Source organism: Caloenas nicobarica, chromosome 7, assembly GCF_036013445.1.
Source record: "Caloenas nicobarica isolate bCalNic1 chromosome 7, bCalNic1.hap1, whole genome shotgun sequence".
Taxonomy (NCBI): Eukaryota; Metazoa; Chordata; class Aves; order Columbiformes; family Columbidae; genus Caloenas; species Caloenas nicobarica.
This window is the reverse complement of record NC_088251.1, coordinates 23,111,138-23,135,119: the sequence shown is the minus strand read 5'-3', so window position 1 is coordinate 23,135,119 and position 23,982 is coordinate 23,111,138. Positions and strand designations below refer to the sequence as shown.

At 37.0% G+C, this 23,982-nt stretch overlaps 1 protein-coding gene across 3 annotated transcripts in view; it reads right to left on the bottom strand.

The window, feature by feature from the left end:
* The window catches only part of VCL (vinculin), a 58,778-nt gene that overhangs the window by 27,415 nt on the left and 7,381 nt on the right, over nucleotides 1–23,982 (bottom strand). For all 3 annotated transcript variants that reach the window (XM_065639236.1, XM_065639239.1, XM_065639237.1), the window contains exons 2-6: nucleotides 12,358–12,428; nucleotides 5,861–6,011; nucleotides 3,939–4,047; nucleotides 836–958; nucleotides 415–575 (exon numbers count right to left, since the gene is read on the bottom strand). In XM_065639236.1, the coding sequence (XP_065495308.1) occupies nucleotides 415–575; nucleotides 836–958; nucleotides 3,939–4,047; nucleotides 5,861–6,011; nucleotides 12,358–12,428 (615 nt within the window). The remainder of the gene's footprint in view (nucleotides 1–414; nucleotides 576–835; nucleotides 959–3,938; nucleotides 4,048–5,860; nucleotides 6,012–12,357; nucleotides 12,429–23,982) is intronic.

Below are 23,982 nucleotides of genomic sequence, written 5' to 3'. Positions count from 1 at the left end.
ACCCTTTGCACAAGGAATGTGACAGCAACCTATCTTTTCTTACAGTATCTAAGGAGAAAAATCTCAGGTAATCTCACTTATGAATGCCTAGCTACAAGACTAGTTTAATGTATAAAACAACTTTTACCTAACTTCCCTCTGTCAAATATTATTATGTAGCCACTGAGCCATCTTCAAATGTTCCACTCCTTTAACCTAGCTAATTGAGAGAAAGCTAATTTTGAAAGATACATTAATACAATAATCTCTGAAGATGTTCTTTGACCTTGAAGAGATTACATGATGTGATTACAGTGCTACGAAACTGATGCATAAATACATATTTCAACAGTCTCAAAACCGCAGGTTTGTAAAGCACACACCACAGTAAATAAAAAATAGACTTCCATATATAAATATAGGTGTGAAACATACCTTGCTCGCCCATGCATCTTCATCCCAGGAAGTGAGTTGTAATACACGGATTATTTCATTTATCTCAGCACTCATTTTCTCTACTGTGAAATTGCGATTTTTCAATGCCTCTTCTATTCCCTGGCTTTTAGAATTTTTTGTGGTTACGAAAATCTTCATAGCTGTGACAATACCATAGATTAGAAAAAGGTATAGGCAAGATACAATCAGTGCTTAAGGTGACCTACTGCATTAATGCAGAGGTAGTACATTTTATTTTGCATAGACCATTTTATCTCAGAGAGATTGTAGTTTTAATACAAGAAGCACAGTTATTTGCAATCAGTCAAGGCTGTTATGTTTAATAAACATGAGACATTGGAACTCCAGCTCAAAATAGACAGCAGTTCAGAGTGATGTTAAAAATTAAAGCTGAAAATACCTGAAATAAGTACTGGCAATAGCTCCTTCACAGTATTCATGGAGTTTACCAGCATAACCCTGTGTTCCTGATGAGTTAACTCCTGTTGCCTCTCATCAATCATTTTGGCCATCTTTGTCATTCCTAAAGATTAAAGTAATTGAACATAGTAATAAATAAAGAACAGTAATATTAAGCCTAATTTGCAACAGTTGAGTTTTCTAAATAAGAACAAAGTGTAATGCATTATGACAACTATATTGAAGTTAAAAACTTAATATTAGCAGCTGTTACCTAACACACATTCCAGATGCTTCAGAGAAGCCACTGATTCAAAATCTAGCCACTATACAAAGTAGAATGGAATCCTCAAAAATATTGATTTAAAATCCTACCAATAAAATAGGAAAATATCTGAAATCACTACTTTCAGACATGAAGCCACTTCATGAACTCTGGAAAGCTAATTTACAGGTTTTTTGGGTTTTGGGGATTTTTCCTGTTAAGACTTGATCAAAGCCTTAATTGTGAGAGACAGAAAAAAGTAAACATCAGGGTTTTTTTTGGTTGGTTGCCTTGAGGTTCTACCAGAGTTCAAGAATTGTATTTATTTATACTTCAGTTCTGCTAGAAACATTTCTGTGCTCTAAAAATGTATAAAGAATTAAATTTATTCTTGAGCAAATATATTTTCAATGGCTAAGACTTGTGACGTTTACCACACAGCACACGTGGAAATTTTAGACACAGCTTCATAAGAATTTAAGCTGATTTGAATTTGCTATTGTGGTCCCACTCTCTCTTTCTCCTACAGAGGACAAAACTGGAAGAAAGCTGTATGCTCTCTGGCGGAATTACTTCTCTGCTGGTTAGCATCTTAATACAATAAAAGTGTCAAATGAGCTTTAATTACAACATTTAAAAGTAGCAGAATTCTTGAAGTGACAGCATAGAGGGTTAAATTATGCAGAACCACCTTTCCTTTCAAATGACAGAAGCCTAAACAGGCAATCTTGTTCTCTCCATGCTCATATTCCTGTTAGTGCTCACATAAAGTTCAGATGCCCACTGATTTAGCTGAAGGGAACAAGGACAAGAGGCATAAAAATTTTTGTGGGCATGGGCTGCATTGAGCAGCATTTAGTTCAGGCAAAGACTGTGCTCCTAGAGCATGTCAGAAGCACAAGATTAACTATTTATTCAGAACAGCATGAGTTTAGAGAAAGTTATTTGCAATAAAGGTACAAGCCTGTACCTCACTAAGAAATTAAGACACTTGCCTAACACCTCTAACCTCTGTCACACACATAACAGCAAATTATGTCTAGTTCAATGAATAGTCCCAAATGCTCGTGACTGAGCCAAACAGAGTAATTTTGCTTCTTTTCCTGTTCAAAATAAGGCAAAATCTATTTAGTTGAAGGTAACTTCTTACAGGACAAAAAAAGTTTAGAGAACACTATAGCTTCATATGGAACTTAAAGATTTTCACATCTAGAAACAGGGTATACACATGTTAAATAAAACCAAGATAATCTACAAACATACTCTGTTACCTGAGAGCTGCTAGTCATTTAATCTATGAGCTAGTTATTCTTACACTACATATGTATTCTTATTTATATAGAGTACTAATAGATTCCCGTTCTGTTTATATAAGCATTCTTTAGTCCAACGTAACTTTAATTCCAACATCTTCCTACATCACCACCACAACATCTAGATTTTATAGAATGCTTTTGTTAAATACCTAAACTACTTTATGCTTGCTGAAACTAAAGCATTTGGAGTAGTAGATGACAGAGATTAATGGTAGATTTCCTCTATAGCAACCCAAGGCTTCACTTACCAATTGCTTACTTCCACCAGTGAAAGTGTGCCTTAACATGGTGAAGTAACAAGTAGTGAAAGAACATCAAATAATGAACAAAAATAATTTTTGTAACAGCTGTACTTCTGTATTATCCTGCAAGACAGCTATTTCTGCAACCTCCTCAAAAATCTATTATATGTACCTTATACTACTCCAAGAAACTCCTAATAGGCCTAACTATCTCAGTTAGTACAGATATTTTATCAGCTTAATGGACTTTATAGCTGTGAGTGCTGAATAACACAGCTTTTTCATTTTTTTTCTTTTACTTTTACTAATCCATGCTTTCAAAACCCGCCTGGATGCCTTTCTATGTAATTATGTAATCTATGTATTAGAGGTTCTCCTTCCCCTCTACTCTGCCCTGGTGAGACCTCATCTGGAATATTGTGTCCAGTTCTGGGCCCCTCAGTTCAAGAAGGACAGGGAACTGCTGGAGAGAGTCCAGCGCAGGGCCACAAAGATGATGAAGGGAGTGGAGCATCTCCCTTATGAGGAAAGGCTGAGGGAGCTGGGTCTCTTTAGCTTGGAGAAGAGGAGACTGAGGGGTGACCTCATCAATGTTTATAAATATATAAAGGGTGGGTGTCACAAGGATGGAGCCAGGCTCTTCTCGGTGACAACCAATGATAGGACAAGGGGTAATGGGTTCAAGCTGGAACACAAGAGGTTCCACTTAAATTTGAGAAGAAACTTCTTCTCAGTGAGGGTGACGGAACACTGGAACAGGCTGCCCAGGGAGGTTGTGGATTCTCCTTCTCTGGAGACATTCAACACCCGCCTGGACGCCTTCCTGTGTAACCTCACCTAGGTGTTCCTGCTCTGGCAGGGGGATTGGACTAGATGATCTTTCGAGGTCCCTTCCAATCCCTAACATTCTGTGATTCTGTGATTCTGTAACCTCATCTAGGTGTTCCTGCTCTGGCAGGGGGATTGGACTAGATGATCTTTCAAGGTCCCTTCCAATCCCTAACATTCTGTGATTCTGTGATATAATATAGTGTAGGAAAAGTACCATACATATTATTTGCCAACATCTTGACTCCTCTGCATTCCTAAGAGAGAACGTGAATCAGAAAATAGTCATCATTCAACCTCTAGTGTAAAACTCTTTCCAACAGACACTTTCAAGGCAACCACTTTAACATTATCAAAACACTTGAAACTTGGGTGAGGAAGGTGCTGAGGGGGAAAAAAGTAGTGGAAGAGACTCTACTTCGTATGTTTATGATAGGCTGTAGCAAACCAAACCTGGCCCTAGATTCTTTGTGTATGTAACCAAATCCTCCATAGTCTCTACTACTTCTGCCACCGTCAGATATTCCAATATTCCTTTGCAGACACGGATGATTTTACGGACCTAAAAAAGGAACATTCCATCATTAATTAGATGAAGCGAAGTTACACTTGAATTAGAAGTTGAGTCTATTATTAGAACAGAATATGTATAGCATTTGCTAACTTGACATACGGGCAAAGGTCTGGCATACTGATTAAACTATCCACAATGTCATTATTCAAGAGTGCTACATTGACAAAAACAATATGTAATCAGCATTTGACTACTCAGAAATGCAAAATCCTACTACAGTGTTAGCACTTTGCATGATAAATGAAGGATATCATTGAGAAAATAAGTTATATGGAAGTGAATTTAAATATGCTAGCATACTTGAAGTTTTGCATTCTAATTTCATTACTAAAAAATATTTGACTTAAATCACAAAGCTAAACTACATAGAAAGCAGACTCACAGCTTTCAGAGGAAATACACGTTTACATATGGATAAACCATTATCCAGCATTCCAGTGGGAAAGGTAAACCCAACATATTAAGCTTTAAAAAAAAAAAAATATCTGTGGAAACTCTACTTTATCTCTGGACGCCTGCCTCAGCTTAACTTTTTCAGTTCATACTTGATGGCAAACCAGAGTTCTCTATCAGTCTTCTAAGCTCCTGAACCACATTGTTTCTGACAACACTACATACAACTCTCATTGAAGAATGACTTAACTAACATTTAATCCATATCAGCCCCATGCAGTGTTAAGCCCCTAGAATGGATCATAGTTTCCTCTAAAACTCATTTCAGTTTTGTCCCAATGTTAGCTTATCTCAAAACATAGTAGGATAGAGACAAGCCAAGTTTTTTATTTGTGAAAAGTCAATCATTCCCAACTAATATTTTACTTTTGGTTAACATGCAGTTATCAGAGACTAGTTCAATGAAGCAGTAACTCCACAGAAGTCAACTCATTTCCTAAACACTGGAAGCAGGTAGATTAAAAGCTATTAACTTCCTTGCAATTCTGCCCTATAACACTTCATAGTATCTATTCAAAACCACTTAAAATAATGCGTAATCACAAGTGCCACAGAGAAATCCCACAGCATTCTCCTAATTTCAGATGAACGTGCTAACAGTACCATGAGCTGGTTAAATGAGAGACAAGGATGCCATGTTAAACTACTCAGACCAGCAGGAAGAATAGCAATTTCAGAGATTAACAGATTGTTGAACAGGTAAAATTTAGAATTAACATCAGCATTTATAAGTTTGTGCTTCATTTCCTCATGGTAGAGTGAAACTTGCTACTTAGAAATGAGTAGGACTTCACATTCCCAGAAAGAGGATCACAAGAGTAAGTAAGATTTGTAACACAAGCATTTTCTAATATAAGACACTCAAAACCTCCTTTAAGTTTCCCTGCAACTCCGGCTTTTTTGTCCATCTGAGGTTGAACAATACTACCTCCCATGCTCCAAGGCCAATTAAATTGCCACAGCTAAAGAGTCAGTCAGACATATTAAGAAGTGGCCTAAGGCTTTTCAGGGAAGGGATACAGAAAATATAAGAATCAGTAAGGAGAATGGTGAAGGGAATACAGAAAAGTGTCTGCAAAATGTAAGACAGGATTGATGGGATCTGGCCTTTTTAAGGAATAATCACAGGCAACATCTAAACTATCTTTGTCTTACAAAGATACTCTTTCCAAAACAGAGCAACAAGCCTAAGCTCCTTCTGACAGAAAGGAATGCAAAATATGCTTCCAATCAAGCTAAAATTATCAAAACCACATTCATCTACTCAACAGCTAATTCAGTTAGGTGGATATTTGAATTAATAATACTATTGTGCAGATACCTATGTCAGCCATGTTGGGATTCCTACCTCTGCTTCATCGAATGTCAGAAGTAAGTCTGATGTTCCAGACAGGATGCCTCTTGAGCCATCAATTAGATAGTCACGAGCTGGTACTGAATAAGGGTCTGCTTGCAGCATCTGGGCTGCCTGAACAAGTTTGGTACAGGCATTCTCCACTCTGTAGAAAGTCAGACAAAACTTGCCAATTAGTTTCTGTCTATATGGCAACATACTTGAGAAAAGGCTAGATTTATTCTTAACTTTACTACTTAAATCTCTGCAAGCAAACTGATTACTCTTCACCTTTATAGTTTAAAAAGCAAGAGTATTTATTGTATTTATTTGAACAAGAAAGTAACCAGCAACCGTACATCATGGTTTCTCAGAAGTCATGCAATCTTCTAGCGTAGGGGATGTTTGACAAATCCCACGTGCAGCAGTCGATAGTGTCATTAAGGAGAGGTGCCAACACAGCAAAACACCTTTCACTCTTAATGACAACAGCCGAGGACAGAACATTTATTCTTTTAGGACTTCACAATCAAAGTAATTGCTAACCTTTATGAGCCTTGTATTTGCATCGTCATTCAAGAAGCAATTGCTATTAAGAAATATGAACTGATAGCTACTCATTAAGACAAAAGAACACAGTATTAAGGAAATCAGGCCACTGTGCCCTGGTCATTGAAGCTGTAGTGCAGCTCCTCAGAGTCTGTTGACACTCATGAAATAAATAGCATTTCAAATAGCCACAAGATTTAGCAATAAGGTATGAATTTCAAATGCAGCTTGCAATTCCACACTTAAACAGGAAATAGTTTTCGCAAGATACTACGGTATGTAATTACAGTAACACACAAGATACCACAAGAAGCAAACGAGCTCTGAAATTAGGTTCCATCAAGCCATTTAACACAACTATTTTAAAATATCAAGAACTGAAACATTGAAAAGCTTTTGGTTTTGTTCTCTTGCTGTAATTAGTTCATGACAGCTTAGAGGAATACAGCATTCAGACCTCACTTCCATGTTAGCTATGTTATTCACAACTAATCATTAACTACACTGTGACTTTCCTCCATTCTCTCCCTTTTCTTTGACAGAAATGTACATGCAGCCTAATACACGTGAGTGCCACGTGCTCGTTCAAGTTATATAAGGTTCCAAACATTAAACCTTTTTATTACAGCAATACTACCTCTTATCACAACTTTTTTCACACTTGTCATATAGCCCATTTTCTACTGACCACTTGCACAGACTTTTATTATACTTTCAGTTAAGTACCATTGGAAAGTTACACAGTTATCCCATTTTCCCCCCTACATTCTTCATTAACACAACTGGTAGAATGTAATGGTTACATCTAAATTTAACTATACTAGAAATGAGACACTCATTACAGGAAAACACACTTTTTTCCAGAAAGTAAAATTTTCAGCTAATGGCTCCCTAGAGCAGATCAAATTGGGCCAGCTGACCTTATCATAACCTGCTTTTTTGTGAGACATCTGCTCAGCACATCAGATGGTGGTAACTCATAACTGAGTAAGAAATACAGGAGGACTTCAAGGCAGAAAGTGGGAATGGTCTGCTCATTACTATGCAATGTACTTAGTTGTGTTATTGAAGTCAATTGACTTCACTAAATTAGATTTCCGTGCTTGCTTCTCAAATTTATTCTTTTCAACTCTGCCAAGAAAGGGATTAAACAAATCACCTATTCAGCCATCTCAGAGCTATAGGCTCAGAAATACTTAATTTCCTACAGCTCGATTTCATGGTCATCTGTTTAATACAAATTATTATCTCAAGGCTGGCTTTTTCATTTGTAAAGAAATAAATTAATGTGAATGTGTATTACCACAGAAGTCACCATAATTAACAAAAATAAAGTTTCTAAAGATTCAAAGTTATTTACAGTTTTTAGAGTTCAACCTCTGAAAGGTAAACTTGTATTTTACTTGTACAATGTTTATTTTGTATAAACTTCCCAATGCATTTGAAAGACTTCAGAAGTGTGTGCTAGGTACAAAAAAGCAGAGTGGTGTTTAAAAACCAGACACCCTCCATCCCCTGCAAAGCATAGATGCTTAGAAACAAAAGATTAGAATTTGGGAAAAAGAGTAATTCAATTACTCTAATAAAAATTAAAATATAAAAATTAAAAATAAAATAAAATTTTAAAAACCCACAAAATATTCAGTGCAATGAACTGCTTGTTCTATCGCAAGAACTAAACACGTTCAAAAGTTTTCAATTGCTCATTGCTCTAGTGAATTTTCTAATCCTTGTATTATATCACAACCTAAAAAAATCTCTGCTTTATAGAAAAAGTATGCTCATTTTTGAGGCACGATTACAATAAAGCCATGTTAACATCAGCCACATTCTTTGTGAAGACATTGGTCATGATATTTCCAACCATACAATTTCTGGTAGTCAATCAGCTTCATTGCTGTTAGTGTCGTCTTTATGAAATGTGAGGAAAAAAGTTACCTTATGCTAAACTACCATCTTAGTTTTTAGGATTGAACTCCACTTTTTTTTTTGGAGATGTCTGCTCAAAAATGCCAGGCAATGCCTTTGACTCTTGAATAGTGCTCAGCTCAATTTCTAATCACTTAAGTTACAGTGGGCTGCCTCACTACAGTTTAGATTACTTGGAGTTCTAGAAATATAAATTAAAATGCAAGTGTTTTACATTAACATTAGTTTGTTGATACAGTTACCAGCAATGCAGCTCCAGCTTGACTGGCAAAGTAATGTTAATATAGGATAGCATTACTGCTTGATTTGTTAAGTGACTTTGCATGTGCAAGTTAAACACAGACTTTTTTATTTTCAGTGTAAATAAATCAGGCGTTACTCTATTCTTCACCTAGAGATTATAGCTTTTTCATTCTTCACCAGACAAGTACAACAAGTAATATGAACACATTGCAAAGCATCTGATGTAAATTATATGCATTAGTCATACTCCCTGGTGATTAAGACAATCAAGATAAAGAACAGAGAATTTTTTAACTCTAGGTCAATAGTTCCAGTGTGGTTTGTGTCAGTAGCAAGCAAAGAAATGCATGATAGTTTTTCAGCAGCCAACTTATTTTGTTGCACAATCACTCTCCCACTGAAAAACTTGACAGATTACCATCATATATATTCATTATAAACCCTCAATATCAGTCTCACATAAGCTAAAACCCAAGTCTTTGATCAGAATAAACACATCTTCTCCTTCAGCCTTCAAGAGTGGTTCCCTCCAGACTGGTGGTCCTTCTGAATGGAGAAAATATGGACAGGGAATGCGGTGCTAGCACATGCCCACTGCTCCTTACGCCATTTTCCATGTGCCAGTCAGTACAAGTTCTGCTGGAGCACTCCCTTAAAGAGGAATGTCAGTTCCTCAACTAACACTTCAAAAACATATATCCCTCCTCTAAAGAGAGGAAAAACACCTCATCTATTTCACATCCTGCATCCAAATCCTGCCCTTAATGCAGGAACAGGTAAGACTCCCTTGGCAGCTCACCTGTGACTGTCCCTTGTCCCTACAACACACATATCAGTGACAACCCACTCCACAGGGTTAACAAGGAACAGGTTCATTTTGATATAAACTCCAGATTAACAAAAAAACAAATGCAATAGATTATCATTCATAAAGGCCACTGAACATTCCTAACTCATGTTACTAAGTTTAGGATAGTAAGCAAGTACCATGTGAAGTAGGTTTCATTACTGTGACAGATAGCTTTGTTTCCTGTTTTTCATTATATCACAATTAAAGCAGTCGTGATTTGCTGCAGAAAAAGTTCTTGCATCCAGCATAAAGTGTTACTATTCAGTAGTGCTTGTATCACGTTTCTACAGTAATTTAACTATTTAAGTCTCCACAATCTGCTAAGTGTTGATCAAAGACTAGCTGCAGTACAGCAAATTAAGAAAATCATCTTTCTTTAATCCCTTACTTGTCTAGGTGAACAAGAAGCTAGAAATTAACTAAAAACTCTACACATCCTAGAATATGAGCACAATTAAAATTACATGTTTGAATACAACTGATCAAGAAGGAAGAAAAAAATTTTGGTCTCATTTCAATACGTAAAGAGAGATCATAAACAAGAGAGAACAACAAAACAAATAAAAAACACACACACAAAAAAACCCACCACCTCTATACCTGAACAAGATGACACACCAGGCACACAGCATAATAAATACTGTAGTCAATTGTAACAAAGGCCCATTTAGGCCAGTATCCTGTCCCCAAAAGTAGCTGGGACTAGATGCCTAAGGAAGGTTAGAAACAAGATAAGCATTTAGCATACTTCTTTCTGGGTGCTCTCCCATCCTTCAATTATTTTCAGTTCTCTGGATTTCCTGCAGTTTGTCTATTTGATAATCCACAATGGATTCCTTTAAGTACTTATCTATTAAGCTCCAAACCTATACAAAGAAGTGTAATGGTACATAACTTGCCATACAAAGACGTTCTCCCTACTGTTGGTTTATAAACCTCTATCTTAAAGCAATGACCCCATCAAGTTCTTGCACAGAAAGAGAAGTGCAAGTTTTCACCTTCTACATGTAACTTGTACTTCCTTAGACCTTTGTCAGGGCCCCAATCCCCTCCATCACCTTTCCCAGGCTGAAGAGTTCCAGCCCACTTAGGTCTGCCTTATACAAAAGCAATTCCATACCTTGATTGTTCTCAGAGTCCTTCTATGGGCTTTTTCCAGTTCTACTACAGCCTAAAATTCAGGGATCACAAGCGCAGGTAATGTTCAAGGTAGGGGAGAAAAATAAACAGTGACATTTTGGTCTTTCATCCTTTGCTGATAAACCTAACATTTGATTTACTTTTTGACCACTACTAAAAACATATAATGGATGCTCTCAGCAACGCATCACAGCTCCGAGATGCTGATCACTATCGGTAATGGTCAGTTCAGAATCAATCACCCTATCTGAAGCTAGACCTGCTGCTCTCCCCTGTGTGCATCATTCCACACCTTTCAAAAGAATTTCATCCACACTTAAGTCAATTTAATAACGTCCTGCTGTAATTTCTCAGAGTCATACACTAATCTCACTACCCTGTGTGAGACTTCAGGTCACTGGCAAGTACTTTCAACTCACAGCTGATCCTGGTTTCCAGAGCATTTGTGAACATGGTGAAAAGCACAACCCCAGCAGAGATCTCTGGAGCCCTACTGATTGCCTCCAAGCATTGTCAGGGTTAACCAGGTAACTTTTCCTTTCAGTTTTCTCTTTTCCATACAAGAACTTTTCTTATTACCCTGTGGCTACTTCATTTTCTTAAGAGTCTTCAGACTTCACCAAAAAGTTCAGAAATTGGTGTATACTGTATCACCTGGATTATCCTTATCCCTGTTTGATACACCAACAGATTTATCAGGCAAGATTGCCCTCCACAGGAACACTGTCGGTTCACCTAAAGCAATTAATTTGTATTTCAAATCTGTTAATTCTCTTCTCTGGTATAGAATTTCTAATCATTTTCTCCACAGGTACGTCAGACCTATATACTTCCTCTTCCCCAGGTTCCCCTAGAAAGTTTCAGAGAGAGTAGCATCACCTTGATTGCCATACCAGGTGGTCGCAAGTGAGAAACTGTACTTCGCTAACAATTCAGCTATTTCATTCTTGGACTTCTATACTAATGCCAACTGGTCCTAGGCATCTTTTTCATCATTCGTTTTGTCAGCCTACAATGCAATACACTAAATCCTTTTTCACTGCCTTAAAAATGTTCTCTTTAGACATAATATCTGTTTTCCATTTTAGTATTTTCTTAGTTGCATCGATGCTTTCGGCTATTGGCCTGTTTTGTGTTTGGGAATACAGTAAAATACTCAGGCACTCTGTGCACATTGGACAACACTAACAGAGCAGTCACCACACTCAGTAAATTGTAGGGCAAAGTCACTTCAGTGAAAGTTTGTCAGCTGGCAGTAAGAAGCTTGACAATTCCACAAGAAGTCACATATGATTTTTAAGACTTAGGGCAGCAGGAAAATGTCAGTTGCCCTTGACACTGAGCTATGGAATTCAGAGTGTCAGTCACTGCACTTCAAATGTCTTAGATTTCCAGGCAGTTATATCATGTATCAGCTGCCTATACTAACAAATTCACACTTTTCCACCAACCAAATTAATAGAAAAGATTGAGAACACATTATCTCTGACACTGTTAGGCAAAACTACAACAGCACATAGCTGAGTACCATTGTTACTCTGATTTTTTTTATTAGTAGTATTATTATTTTTAAAGGAAGAAATACCCTAGATGCATACTCATACATATATATAAAACACGTGTCAGGAAGAGTCACTGTTGGCAGAAAGGTTGATCCTGACAAAGGTCAGCCTCTAGACCCCAAAGAACTATTCAAACATAAGAGTATTTTCTAATCTGTACAGTGGAAATGAGTAACAATGATATCTCGGAATAGGTTTCTTGTACCTACAATAGAAGATTTACAATAAGATCAGTTTACTTGATAAATGCTGGTGGCATATCCCTCTTCAAGATCTGGTCTTCTGTTGTCTGCACGGTCTCTTTTCCAACCTACAGGAGAAAGAAGTCATACTTAAGATTCAGAATTTCACTGTAAAGCCTAGATAAAAACAAATAGCAAAGTAACAACAAAAAATTGTACTAATGATAACTCCTTTCAATAGGTTTGCTGTTGCTGTGTCTATTTGTGAAACCACTATATATACTGTGGTTAGTCTAATGCTTTGGAAACCATATGTTGTTTCCTGCCAACATCTCTACTAAATTAACTGGAAGAGGTGCTTTTCCATCTTCCCACTTTCCATAGAAACAGTATTATTTGTTTGCTAGACTTAGTTGTAAAAACTTAATCACTGTGAACTCTGTAGGCTTCCCTCCCTCCCAATCCCCACAAGTCAGAAATCAAGTTAAAAAAAATTACTCCATTTTGCCATTCAACCTAGTCCATTAGAAAAATGTAGTTAATTACTGAGAATACATCCTACATTCACACCATCCTTTAGGCAAAAACAGTTATGCAGAAGCTAATAGAGTTAAGATCTGGAATCTTCTATATACTAGCTCTTGTGTTATACAATAGAAGCCTTTATAATTGGTGGCTGGCTCTCTGGACTGTGAGATCACCAACTTGACAAAATATTTCCAGCTCCTTTGTTCACTGTATTTTCCAGCTGAATAAGCTATTCAGGAAGGCATCACAAAGCAGAAGGTCTTTAACTCAGGCACTAGTTTATGTTAAGAGCTGCCAGGCCTGTTCAAACTAGACAAGATATCCCTGAAAACCCCTGATCAGATGGTGTTTAAAGATCTGCTGGTTTTTGACAGAATTTGCATGGTGCCAATATGCACGGCACTTGCCAATTCTAATGCTCTACAGCCTTCCGAAGCACCATTTCTTTGCAAATTTATGCCACTTGCCAAAAACTGTCTCCCTAGTTTGGTCCTTTTCAGAGGGGCTTTACAGAAGTACATTGGCCCTAGTGTTTTATTTTGTTCCAACACTAGGTCTGCCTGCCCTACATTTGATTTTTTTTTTTTAATTTATTAGTACTACACTCAAAAGTAGTTACACAGCTATTTATAAGTAATGAAGGGAAGAGCAGAGAGGAGGTTAAAGGTCTTCAATTTTATGATAGGTTTCTGTCTCTTTGGGTCATTGTAGGCTCACTAAGGGCCATGCTCCCTCCCAGCACTCAGCACTGCAGTGTTGCTTGGACTCCTAAGCTTCACAGCAATGCCTCAGGACCACAATTATACATGTATCTCATGCCCTGTTTCTTGGGACAGGGCTACATTACCCACGAAAGACTATGCCTGCATTGCTCTAATTATTTTCATTGCACTCATGAAACATGGTTTGTTGTTGTTTGTTTGGGGTTTTTTTTTAAATACTTCTCACATGTTTGTATGTGCACATGCATTACAAAGACACAGAAAAGGGATAATTTGCATGAACTTTGAATTACACATCATTCAGACAGAAGGCTGTCACCAGGTGAAAAATAAAGAGTAATACTTTTTTTCCAGAGAACCACTAGGAGGAAATCCCATTGCCGACAAGATTTATTTCTCTTGTAGCTGTACCAATCTGCATATAGTTCAGTTCATTTTTTTTAAATAAGTATTTCTGAGGATATAGAGTTTCTAAAGAATACATGAAAAATAAAGCTTACTATGGGGGTGGTGGGGTTTGAAGTTTTTCAAGTTCATTCTAACAATCATTGCTGTTTTATATTGAATAGTCGGTCAGGAGCAACCAAGAAGCAACTTCTGCTCAAGTTACAACACACTCAATGCTTGAGGTAAGTTACCTCTAGTTTTAATAGACCATACAAAAGCACTTCTTTCAGTCTGGAAAGCATAGATATATCCTCTTACAGAAGAGACTTAAGTTCACTACTCAAAGAAGCATTATCAACTAATTACAGACAGATTATATATACACACACTATATATGCACATTATATATTGATAGATACACGCGTATATACAGATGTTTTTTGCTACGCCTAGCTGGGATCTTTAGTCTTCAAATTAAAGTAATATATAGGATATGAGTCAATTCCCATTTTCATTTTTTGTGGGGAGTTTTAACCTCAAAACTTTCCTGAAACAGACTTTGTCCCAAACTCCAAAACCAGATCATTTCTTTTCCACATCTACCACAAAGCAGAAATACACATTCCTCCAATATCCTCAGCACTATACAGCACACCGGCAGAACACAAGATTTCAGGCAGTTCCCATGAGGTCTCAACTATAAAGGTCCTCTACCTTTCCAGAAGAAACAAATTTTTACCATGTTTTAAGGACCAATACAGCATATACTCACTGAATCTGTTTAAACATAAAACCCTGTGGCTCAAAGGAAAGCATTTCATATTTACATAGCTATTAACCTTTTCAGAAGGTGCTCTTTGCATTTGTAGCCAAAGTATAGAGATAGAATGTAGAGAACAAATGTACTCTGCACACCATTCAACAGGGAAAGGCTCAAAATGGGAAGCCACAAAATACACAACTCCCGAAGAGTTTTGTCACTTTTCCTTTTTAGCTTTGTGGTCAGGAGGATTTTTTTTATTATTTATTTATTACTTTTTGTTTAATAAGATCTGGTTCCTTCAGACTTAATTTTACACAGGCTAAGCAATTTTCAAACACATTGCACTGTAACACAAGGTAGAGATTCACTCAACTTTCCCTTCTCTGTAGTTCAATACCAATGGAATTAAGTTGTTTTGTTTTCCATAAGATGTAATAGTTACATATTCCCCATTTCAGACAGAAGGTTTGTCAAGCTTCATGCAATACAAAACAATTATCTGGGAAACCTGTATTTTATTTCTATCCAATGGTATACATGTGGGAGGGAAAAAAAAAAAAAAAAACAACCTTACTTCCTAAGGTAATTTTTCCCTAACTAACTGGGAAACAGTCTCCATGGAATAGAAGCTTCTGCTTTAAGTAACACTGAAGTGGCTGCTACTCATGGTTCCAAAGAAACTGCACTGGTTAACACAGTAAAGACACCACAACTTCTTGAACACCACACCTGCCCAGAGCCAGGGAAGCTCTCATGCAAAATTTATCAAGACTGTTACAACTTCTACCCATCCATATTCATTTCCATATTCCTTGGGACATTAGAGGCAAATCAGTTGAATCAAGATACAGAAAGAGCTACTTCCTTGCTTGCTCCCTGCTACTTAACAGTGAACAAGAGGCTGAGTAGTCTAGAAATTTAAAGGAAATGGGGCATGCACAAGTCAGACGGCACATGTGGCCACTGAAAAGCCTTCTGGAATGCAGCTAGAAGAACCAGGAGGAGATTCAGATTTCCTGCTGCTTTCAGCTTTCAACCTTGCTTGTAGGTCTCACCTACTCTTATCTGCCACTGATCAGTAGAAGATCAGTATGTTCTAAGCTTCCTGCTGGTGAGTATTTTCTCCATGGAAAAGCAAGAGGAAAACTTTCTGATCAGGCCGACGTTTTCCTTTATAAAAACAGTTTTTACAGTTTTTTTGTCACATCTGCTTCTACTGCAGGAACGACATGAGCACCCCACAAAGGTCCCTTTCCCATCCTCTTAGCCTGCTGCACATAGCAAAGAACAGCTGTTCAGTGAGAAGGGAAAATGCAGTTTCAGCTTCTGTAATTCTCTAAGAGTTTGTTTAAACAAAAACACCACAAACACCCAGTAATATCTAGTTCACTTAACTTCAAGAAGTTTGAAAGTACAGACTGCATGTATCACAGAGAATAAAACATACAAATATTTGAGAGTCCAAAGTTTATTTTTTGGGAATGGGGTTTCGTGCAGGTTTTTGTTGGGTTGTGTTTGGTTTTTCTTTTCTTTTTAAACAAAGATTCTTCTGAATGCCTATATTGACAATACCAATTTGACAATTTGCCAAATGCTGGAAGTGAAATTTTCCTTGCAGCTTATATTACTTCCCCAGTTAAAAAGGGAGACCTTAGAAAAATTAGTTCTTGCAATGTTCTAAAAGTTAATTTAAAACATCTGTCATTTTAGCAAGGAAATTAAGAATATTCCTGCATTGTCATCCAGTGAACATACACAGCCTTGGCTGTAACATGCAGAGCCCCGGGTTTCTACCAAGGAATAACGTAGAGTATGAGTTTTGCTCAACAAAGTACCACACAAAATGAACTAGTCTGTATGCTATAAAAGCAAGTTGATCATAAGCCATCTCATATTAAAATTCAGTTGCTGGTTTATGCATTCTTCAATGTTTTCAAGTTTCCAGGAAGAAGAGTGGCATGACAATGAGAGTGTTAAACCTCACGTCAGAAATTTGTTGTACGTCGGTGCAGTTCCATGAAGTTCTCTGCAACTTCTTTCTCAATTTCTTTAGATGTCTGTCCTGAAAAAAAAAACTTAACTATTTTCTATAACTCTACAATGACAGTAGTTTCTACATTGCTTATCCATGTCCAGAATCCATCTCAAAACAGAGTTGGCCAGTGCTTTCCCCTGACCCCACATTTTAAGGAAGTAAAACTGGCCTGGATTTCAAGACTATGAACAATCCCTCAAGCAGAACTAGAAGCAAGCCAAAGTTACACAAAGTTTACACCTACTTCTTACTGGCACACATGTACAGTTCAGTTCAGACTGAAAAATACAACATAGGCATAGATAATTAGATCTTTGTGAAAGCATTTTGAGTCCAGGTGACAGACTGAGAGGGCCTTACTCACACATGATAATATAAGGAAAATGACAACTGAAGTTAATGGTATTCAGTTTTGTATCCTGTACCTTTTACAAGAGTTCACCCTCCCCACAAGGCTTGTTCATTGAAGGACAGGTCCTTTATCTCAGACTGAGTTCAGAGACAGTTTGTCTCAGTGTGTTCACAAGTGGCAAGAGCTCAGTAACTACTTCACAGTTGTTCAATTTCCCCTTTGTGAAACCAGTCAGAGCCAAATTACACAGAAAGGTTTTGGTAAGGAGTTCTGGCAATAAACCAGAAGCAAATAAGGCTTAGCAGTTTACTTCCATTGTTGTCAGTCACAGTTTTTTTGATTGCAACCCTTGTTCTGTTTTTATTTACAGCATCAAGCAGATTCAGTTGTTGGTGTTTCAAGCTATTTCACTCAGCTGTTTCTTGAAAAATCAGCTGTTAGAGTGAATATTGTTTTATCATGCCCTGACTCTTAGCTGCCACAGTTGATGTGGTAAACATCAGCAAAACAGAACTGCATATATCCTGACATAGCAGCAAAGCCTAAAACTTTTCCAGATGCAAGTCAAACAGCTTTGGGGTACATAATGAAATTTATTAGTCACACTTGAATTTTACAAGTTACTCAAAAGTTATCAGATGACAAACATCTTCCAGTAAAGACAGACTTTTAAGCAAACCATAAACAGAAGAGATTAGTGTTGAAGTGCTTTTAGAGAACAGGCTTACAGGTTACTCTTCTCAATCCAATCCTTCTTATCCAATAAATCTGAAGAGTCAGTTATAACAAGGTACAATAATACAACTTTTTTAATAAAACCACAAAACTATCTTTGTCCTTCAAATGCTCCCCGGAAGCATCTAACAAAGCAAATTTCCAATTTCTTCATCATTCTACTCCTATCTTGCCACCAGCAAGTTTAACACAGTTTTAAGAAGCTTGACGTTTTTCTACTTATCTGTAGGGGAAAAGGCAATGCAATTAGAGACTGAAAAATAAGCTCAAATAAATTCGCAGCTGAATTCTCTTCCTGCTTCTAGTTTATGCCAAACAACATTCATATACTACCAGTGACATCAGTCAATAGGACCACTGTTGCTTCGAGCCAGGCATGAGCCTAAAGAAACTGCTGAATCAGAGCCTATCCGCATTACCTTTCAGTTAATATGGAAGCTGTATGCTGGATCCTGGTTTTCTCATTATTACGCTGGAGAATGCATTCCAGGCATAGCAAGGTACAATTTCAAAGTCATCTAGCAATAAGTAAATTAGAACACTCCAGCCATCTGGTCCCTACCTGACTACAGCAGAGATTAAGACAAATTCAATTGGCTTGAGGCTAAGGAAATCCTGCTGTCCAAGTAAAATACATAACTCTGAAACATGAACCATATGGAAACCAGGAAGTGACATCGTTTGGGTACCAAAAGGCTTTTATTCATGCTGCTATTGTCTACTAAGTCTATCACTGGTATGGAGTTGAGGCTTGGATGGTTTAGCTAACTACAGGATGCACAACTTAAAGAAAAGCACATACTGATTATGTGAGACCTTTTACAGAACTATTAGAATTTGGAAGTTAGTTCTTTTATGATAAGAGTTTCTTCTTCTAAACCGGTACTTCCACATTGAAACTACTTTGAGACATTATAACTCCACTTCAGTCAAATAACATAAGTCAGCTCCAACCTTTGAGCATATACAAAACTCATGTGGAAAAATAAGATACAGCAATTGTCTTCTACAAATGAGATTCACAGCTGCAACTAGCTAGTTTTACCTTACAAGGAAGACTAAGGAAAGTGCCTCACACCAAGCAGCTCTCCCATTTCATTTCTATGTCCCCAGACCTATGAATCACCACTCAGTTTCAGAGCACCTCTTAACATAAATCCCGCTGCAGATATATACACGATTAGTACTGTACTAAAAGATAACATGTTATATCACAGTTAAATTCTCTCCTTATTCAGATTCTTGTCTGAAAAGCAAGCAACCACCAAACACCATAATGGCGCTGGCAGGTTTGCATTATCTTTGACAATTTGCTAATATCTGCATGTTGAAGAGGTGGATGAGGATCCCGCCACACTGCCCAGCCCAGTAACTGGGTTGCATCCTGTCCCCCCAGCCTTCCAAGTGTTCAGTCCAGTAAAGTATCTAGAAAGTTTACTTAATCTTAAGGGTTTCTGTTAGTAACAGAGTAATAAAAAGCCTCACCATAGGAAGCTTGTAGATCATATAAAGTGGAAGAAAGAGTTCTACCCAGATACAGCAGAGTGGCCTGTGAAAATTTGTTTTTCTAATACAAATAAATATTGTATTGCAGAGTCTCTAAACCAACTCCAGTTATAGCTTCACATAGGTAACAGATTTTTCTCCCTAGGCTGGTTTTTACCTTCATCAGAAGGACAAACTAATTTGGAGGTATTTCACTTACCTATGTGTTGGCACAGAAAATATTCAATGAGCTGAAAAAACCACAACACCACAAAAAAAACACACACAAAAAGCCAACTTGATATGTATTCTCTGTTAATTCTTGAGTAAGTTTCAGATGCAGAACAGTAGAAGTTTCTTCCTCTAAAGTTTCTCAGATGTCTGACTAAATCAGGTGCAAGGCAGATGTCCACTACAAATGCCTTCATTCTACTTCGATATTTAATTAATTACAAAATCTGTTGTTGCTTAGAAGTCATTTTACTTTTTTAAAACACTGCTAATTTGGCAGGTATTGTTAAGTACATGAAGCATTTTAATATAGCACAACTGAAAATGTAGATTTGCTACCAGACACTGAATTTTAGGGTCTTCTATTTGATATATGCAAACTTGTACTGACTTCTGAATGCCAGACTGTTCAACACTGATTTTCCCTCTTCCACAGAAAAAAAGGTCAGCACTGCTTCCATTATGAGCTCCCTCCTTGAGTATCAGTGGTTCCAGAGTAACAAATTTTATAAGTTCAAGTCAGTAACAGTTGCCTGCAAGAAGGCAAAATTTATAAGTATGAGAAAGAAAAAGCAGTTTTGAAGACCTCTGATAACAGGGGGAAGAAGAATACAAATCATCATTTATTTTAAGACATAACAAACCAGAATAAAAACTTGCTTTTAGCACCTGATAAGGACAATGCATTTACCAGTGGATAAATGGAAGAACACTCACCACTGTCATTTACATGACACTGCTTTAACATGTTCTAAATGTAACTATTTTGCAAAAGCCACTGTCATGAGACCATCCTTCAATCTAATCAATTCTGAAATTCTTATAACTCCCCCCACCTCTTCCCATGACACTGTTCCAAGTTACTGAACTTTTTCTCATCTGTTGTAAGTGCTGTCATATCTATCTGCAGCCCAATCAAACAAGTATCTATTTAAGTTACCTTGATGAGTTACAAAAACTAGACAGCTTAGTGCTAAACAATGTACAGAGTCAGAGAAGGAATACATAAGAGATACTACTTTAATCTATGTACTTAAGTCAACCTGCAAATGCAGGAACTAGACAGAGTTCTGTCCCTCATTGCCTTTTTTTAATCCACACTCATCTAAAATTAGCTTTATTTGATAAAGTAACATTTTTTGCTGAGTTTTGAATACTATATTAAAAATATCTTCATGTGTTCACTAATATATGGTTGAAGCAACAGAACCTTGTAGTAGCCACCTTTTGGCATAAGCCCACCCACAGTAAACTTCACTAGCAAGATGTGTATTAACAATGGTACTTCATAGTGATTATCCACCTTTTGTAGCATATCAGACAATTTGTCTGTCATAAGAGTCTCATTTTACTTGAATAACAGTTAATTCAAGTGCACAATAACTTCACAGTCTAAATCGTTGCTCACACATTAAATATGATGCTTTAATTAGCTACAATATCTAGTTACATTAAATAAAATTAGGACTAGAAATAGTGGGCTGTTTTCCAAGGGACAGTGATCATTTACAGAATCATTAAAAACTTAAGTGTGTCAGAAATGTGATATCATGTGATTATTTTCTGGCTTGATTTTTCCTCAGTGCTTGTCATCATTTATACCACCTCTGCAAGGAATTCAACGTGTAAAAGACCCCCACATATGTGCAGAGTCATCACAACGAATTTGCAAACTATTATAAAGCAGTCACTCAGAAATAAATGATAGAGAATATTAAAAAAAAGTCAAAGAAAGAAATGTCTGATATGGCATTTGTTCTGCATTAGATTAAGACTTACTCTGCTTTTAAAATTGGTTGTTAATAAAACTTAAACATATGTGGTCAAGTAACTACTTTTCACATCCAAAAAAGCTTTAAAAACAACTACTTACAACAGCATTTGCTATTTATTTCTTGACTGGCACTGAAAAGGAAAATCATTCTTTGAAGACATTAAATGGTAAAGGCCAATAAATTATGCTATAGCAACAGATGTTGCTCATGTAGTCAAAATCTTCTACTACAGGATGACATAACCAGTAAGGGTGGTATAATCCAACTCCTAGTTGTCAGTGGTTCCTTTGAGAAATTAGGTGTGTAGAGGAAATTCAGTGATAAAAATTCTTACTCAGAACAATTCATGTCTTCCACACTATCTTTAGTCTTAGCTTTTACAGTCTCCATTCAGCCACTAAAACTTATTTCCACTCAAAACAGTGCCAGAGCCAGCCTACTTCTAAAACAGTGCTTTGGACTAACATTAATGTACATTACATTCGACTTTTCTTTGTTCACTCAATTAAAGCATTATGAAAGCACTATTCTTACTCTTGAAGTCACTACTGGAAAGCTTAGTTCACATAATATTGAAGCCTGTGGGACCTTTCCTTGTATTGACAGATCTTTTTTGGCCCTTTTCTGTAGACAGTAGCATCTGAACATGCTTGATGGGATGGACAGACTTTCTCAGTTTAGCTCTGTAACATGGAAGCTACTGCTATTCTCAATTGAAACGAAGGGGGAAAATTAGGCAGTGTAAGCAAGCAACTTGAAGGTTGCAATCTTATTTTGTTAAGTTCCTGTGACTGGCAAAGCTGGCCAAAGTCTGGCTTCACCTCCTGCGTACAAAAGGAATAATGTGAGTCACTGTTAGTTCAAAGCTGCACAGAAGTAAAGCCTCCATAAACTTGTCTTTAAAAAAAATTAAAATAAAAATAAAATCAATCTTTAAATTTTAAACCAAATCATAAAGAGACATCAGAAATTTCAACTTCTTTAAAACAGAAGCTTTTTCACTGGGATTTGTTAGCATTTAAGAGCTCCATTGTGCCAGACATGGTACAAATACATAATATTATCTAGTCCACATATAACGGACCCTTGCTTCCCTTCCTGCTCCATGGAAAGTACGGTGCACTCGGCTGGTCTGAGCTCAAGTGCCAGCAGAGTCCAGTCAGAGAGCTAAGGAACACAGGTTTTGTCCAGCATTAACTTAAGTAAAATAAATGCTATGCTATTACCATTTTGTTTCCAGAGAAAGACTGAAGTCAAGCTAAAACCCACCTAAAACTTACTGAGGTTCCCACTCTTCTTTAATCCCCACCCCTTGACTTTCTTGAGAATAAGGGAACTTTTTGTAAGTGTGACAAAGAATCAAGCAGCACTTCTTTAGTTGCTACAGTTAAGTCAGTTTGGCAGTTACAACCTCTTCACAATCCTTTTTTTTTTTTTGGTCATTCTATCAAGGCAAGCTAAATGAAAAGTGAACTTTCTGCTACCACTCCGGAGTTCGAGAGAAACTCCATTTGTTTATCTCTGTTAATCAGCACAACTATTATGCTGTAAAAGCTGCAAAGACAGCAAGGCTTGTGAAAGTGATTTTTAGTGTAGTCCAACAAACACTAGTCAGTTTACTCACTTGCTCTCTTACCCAAAACCTCATAGAAGGTATGCAATAATTTAACAAAAGTGGTTTCACACTTGTGAATGAGTTTCCTTTCAAGTATTGAGTGGTTTTGTGACCTTTTTGTAACCAAATCAGCTTTTGAAGACTTAGCTGAAGGATATTCAGACACATCTATACACATTCAGAGGCTGAAATGGGAAACAACTTTTGAGATCAATCTTGAGCAAAGTTACAAAAAGTAAGATTTTTAAAAGCAAATAGATACACCAAAGAAAGTAACCTTCCCAGTAACTTCTGACTGGGTGCTTGAAGTAGCACTTTTTGTAGTGATAGTCCTTAAGATAAAGATTCAGTACATCACACACTTCAGTATTAAAAACCTCTCCTAAGCAAGTTTAGATGACAACATCAATATACAGTAGCAACTGACAAGGTTTCCACAGAGTTTAAATAGGAAGGCTGAACATGCCATCTTGCATACAACTAAATCTTATCATTGTTGCATTCAATTATGTATTATTATATCTGATTTTGAGATTAAAAGTTTAACCATTTGTTGTCTATGCACTCATTTATGAGAAGTGAATTTTTTCAAAACCTAATTGAATTTGTGGTCACCAGGAATCAAATCCACCCAAAAACTCTCGCAGCTTACAAGTTATCTGGCTGTCACATGTACTGACTATCAGTCTAGTTGAAGTCTGTTTCGGCTCCTCCCAATGAAGCATTTGTGCAGGTAAACAAAACAAGTGTCCTGCATAAGAAAGTTTTATTAATGCTTCTGTCCTCAAAAACAGTTGTAATATGCAACCTCTTCCAAGCTCAGGTAAAGGTTTGAAGACAGCAGAGGAAGCAACTCAGCTAGAATAACTGAAGTTCCAGATGATGGCTTTTAATAGCTTCCCTGCTTGACAGGAGGAATCTTCAGACTGCTGTGGCTGAAGAACTGATACCTAGAAAATGACTGAAAGACTAGAATGGGCAAGGAAGTTGACATGGACTTTCCTAGTTCAGCCTTTAATAAGCTTCCCATTTTGATACACCTGCTCCTTATGTT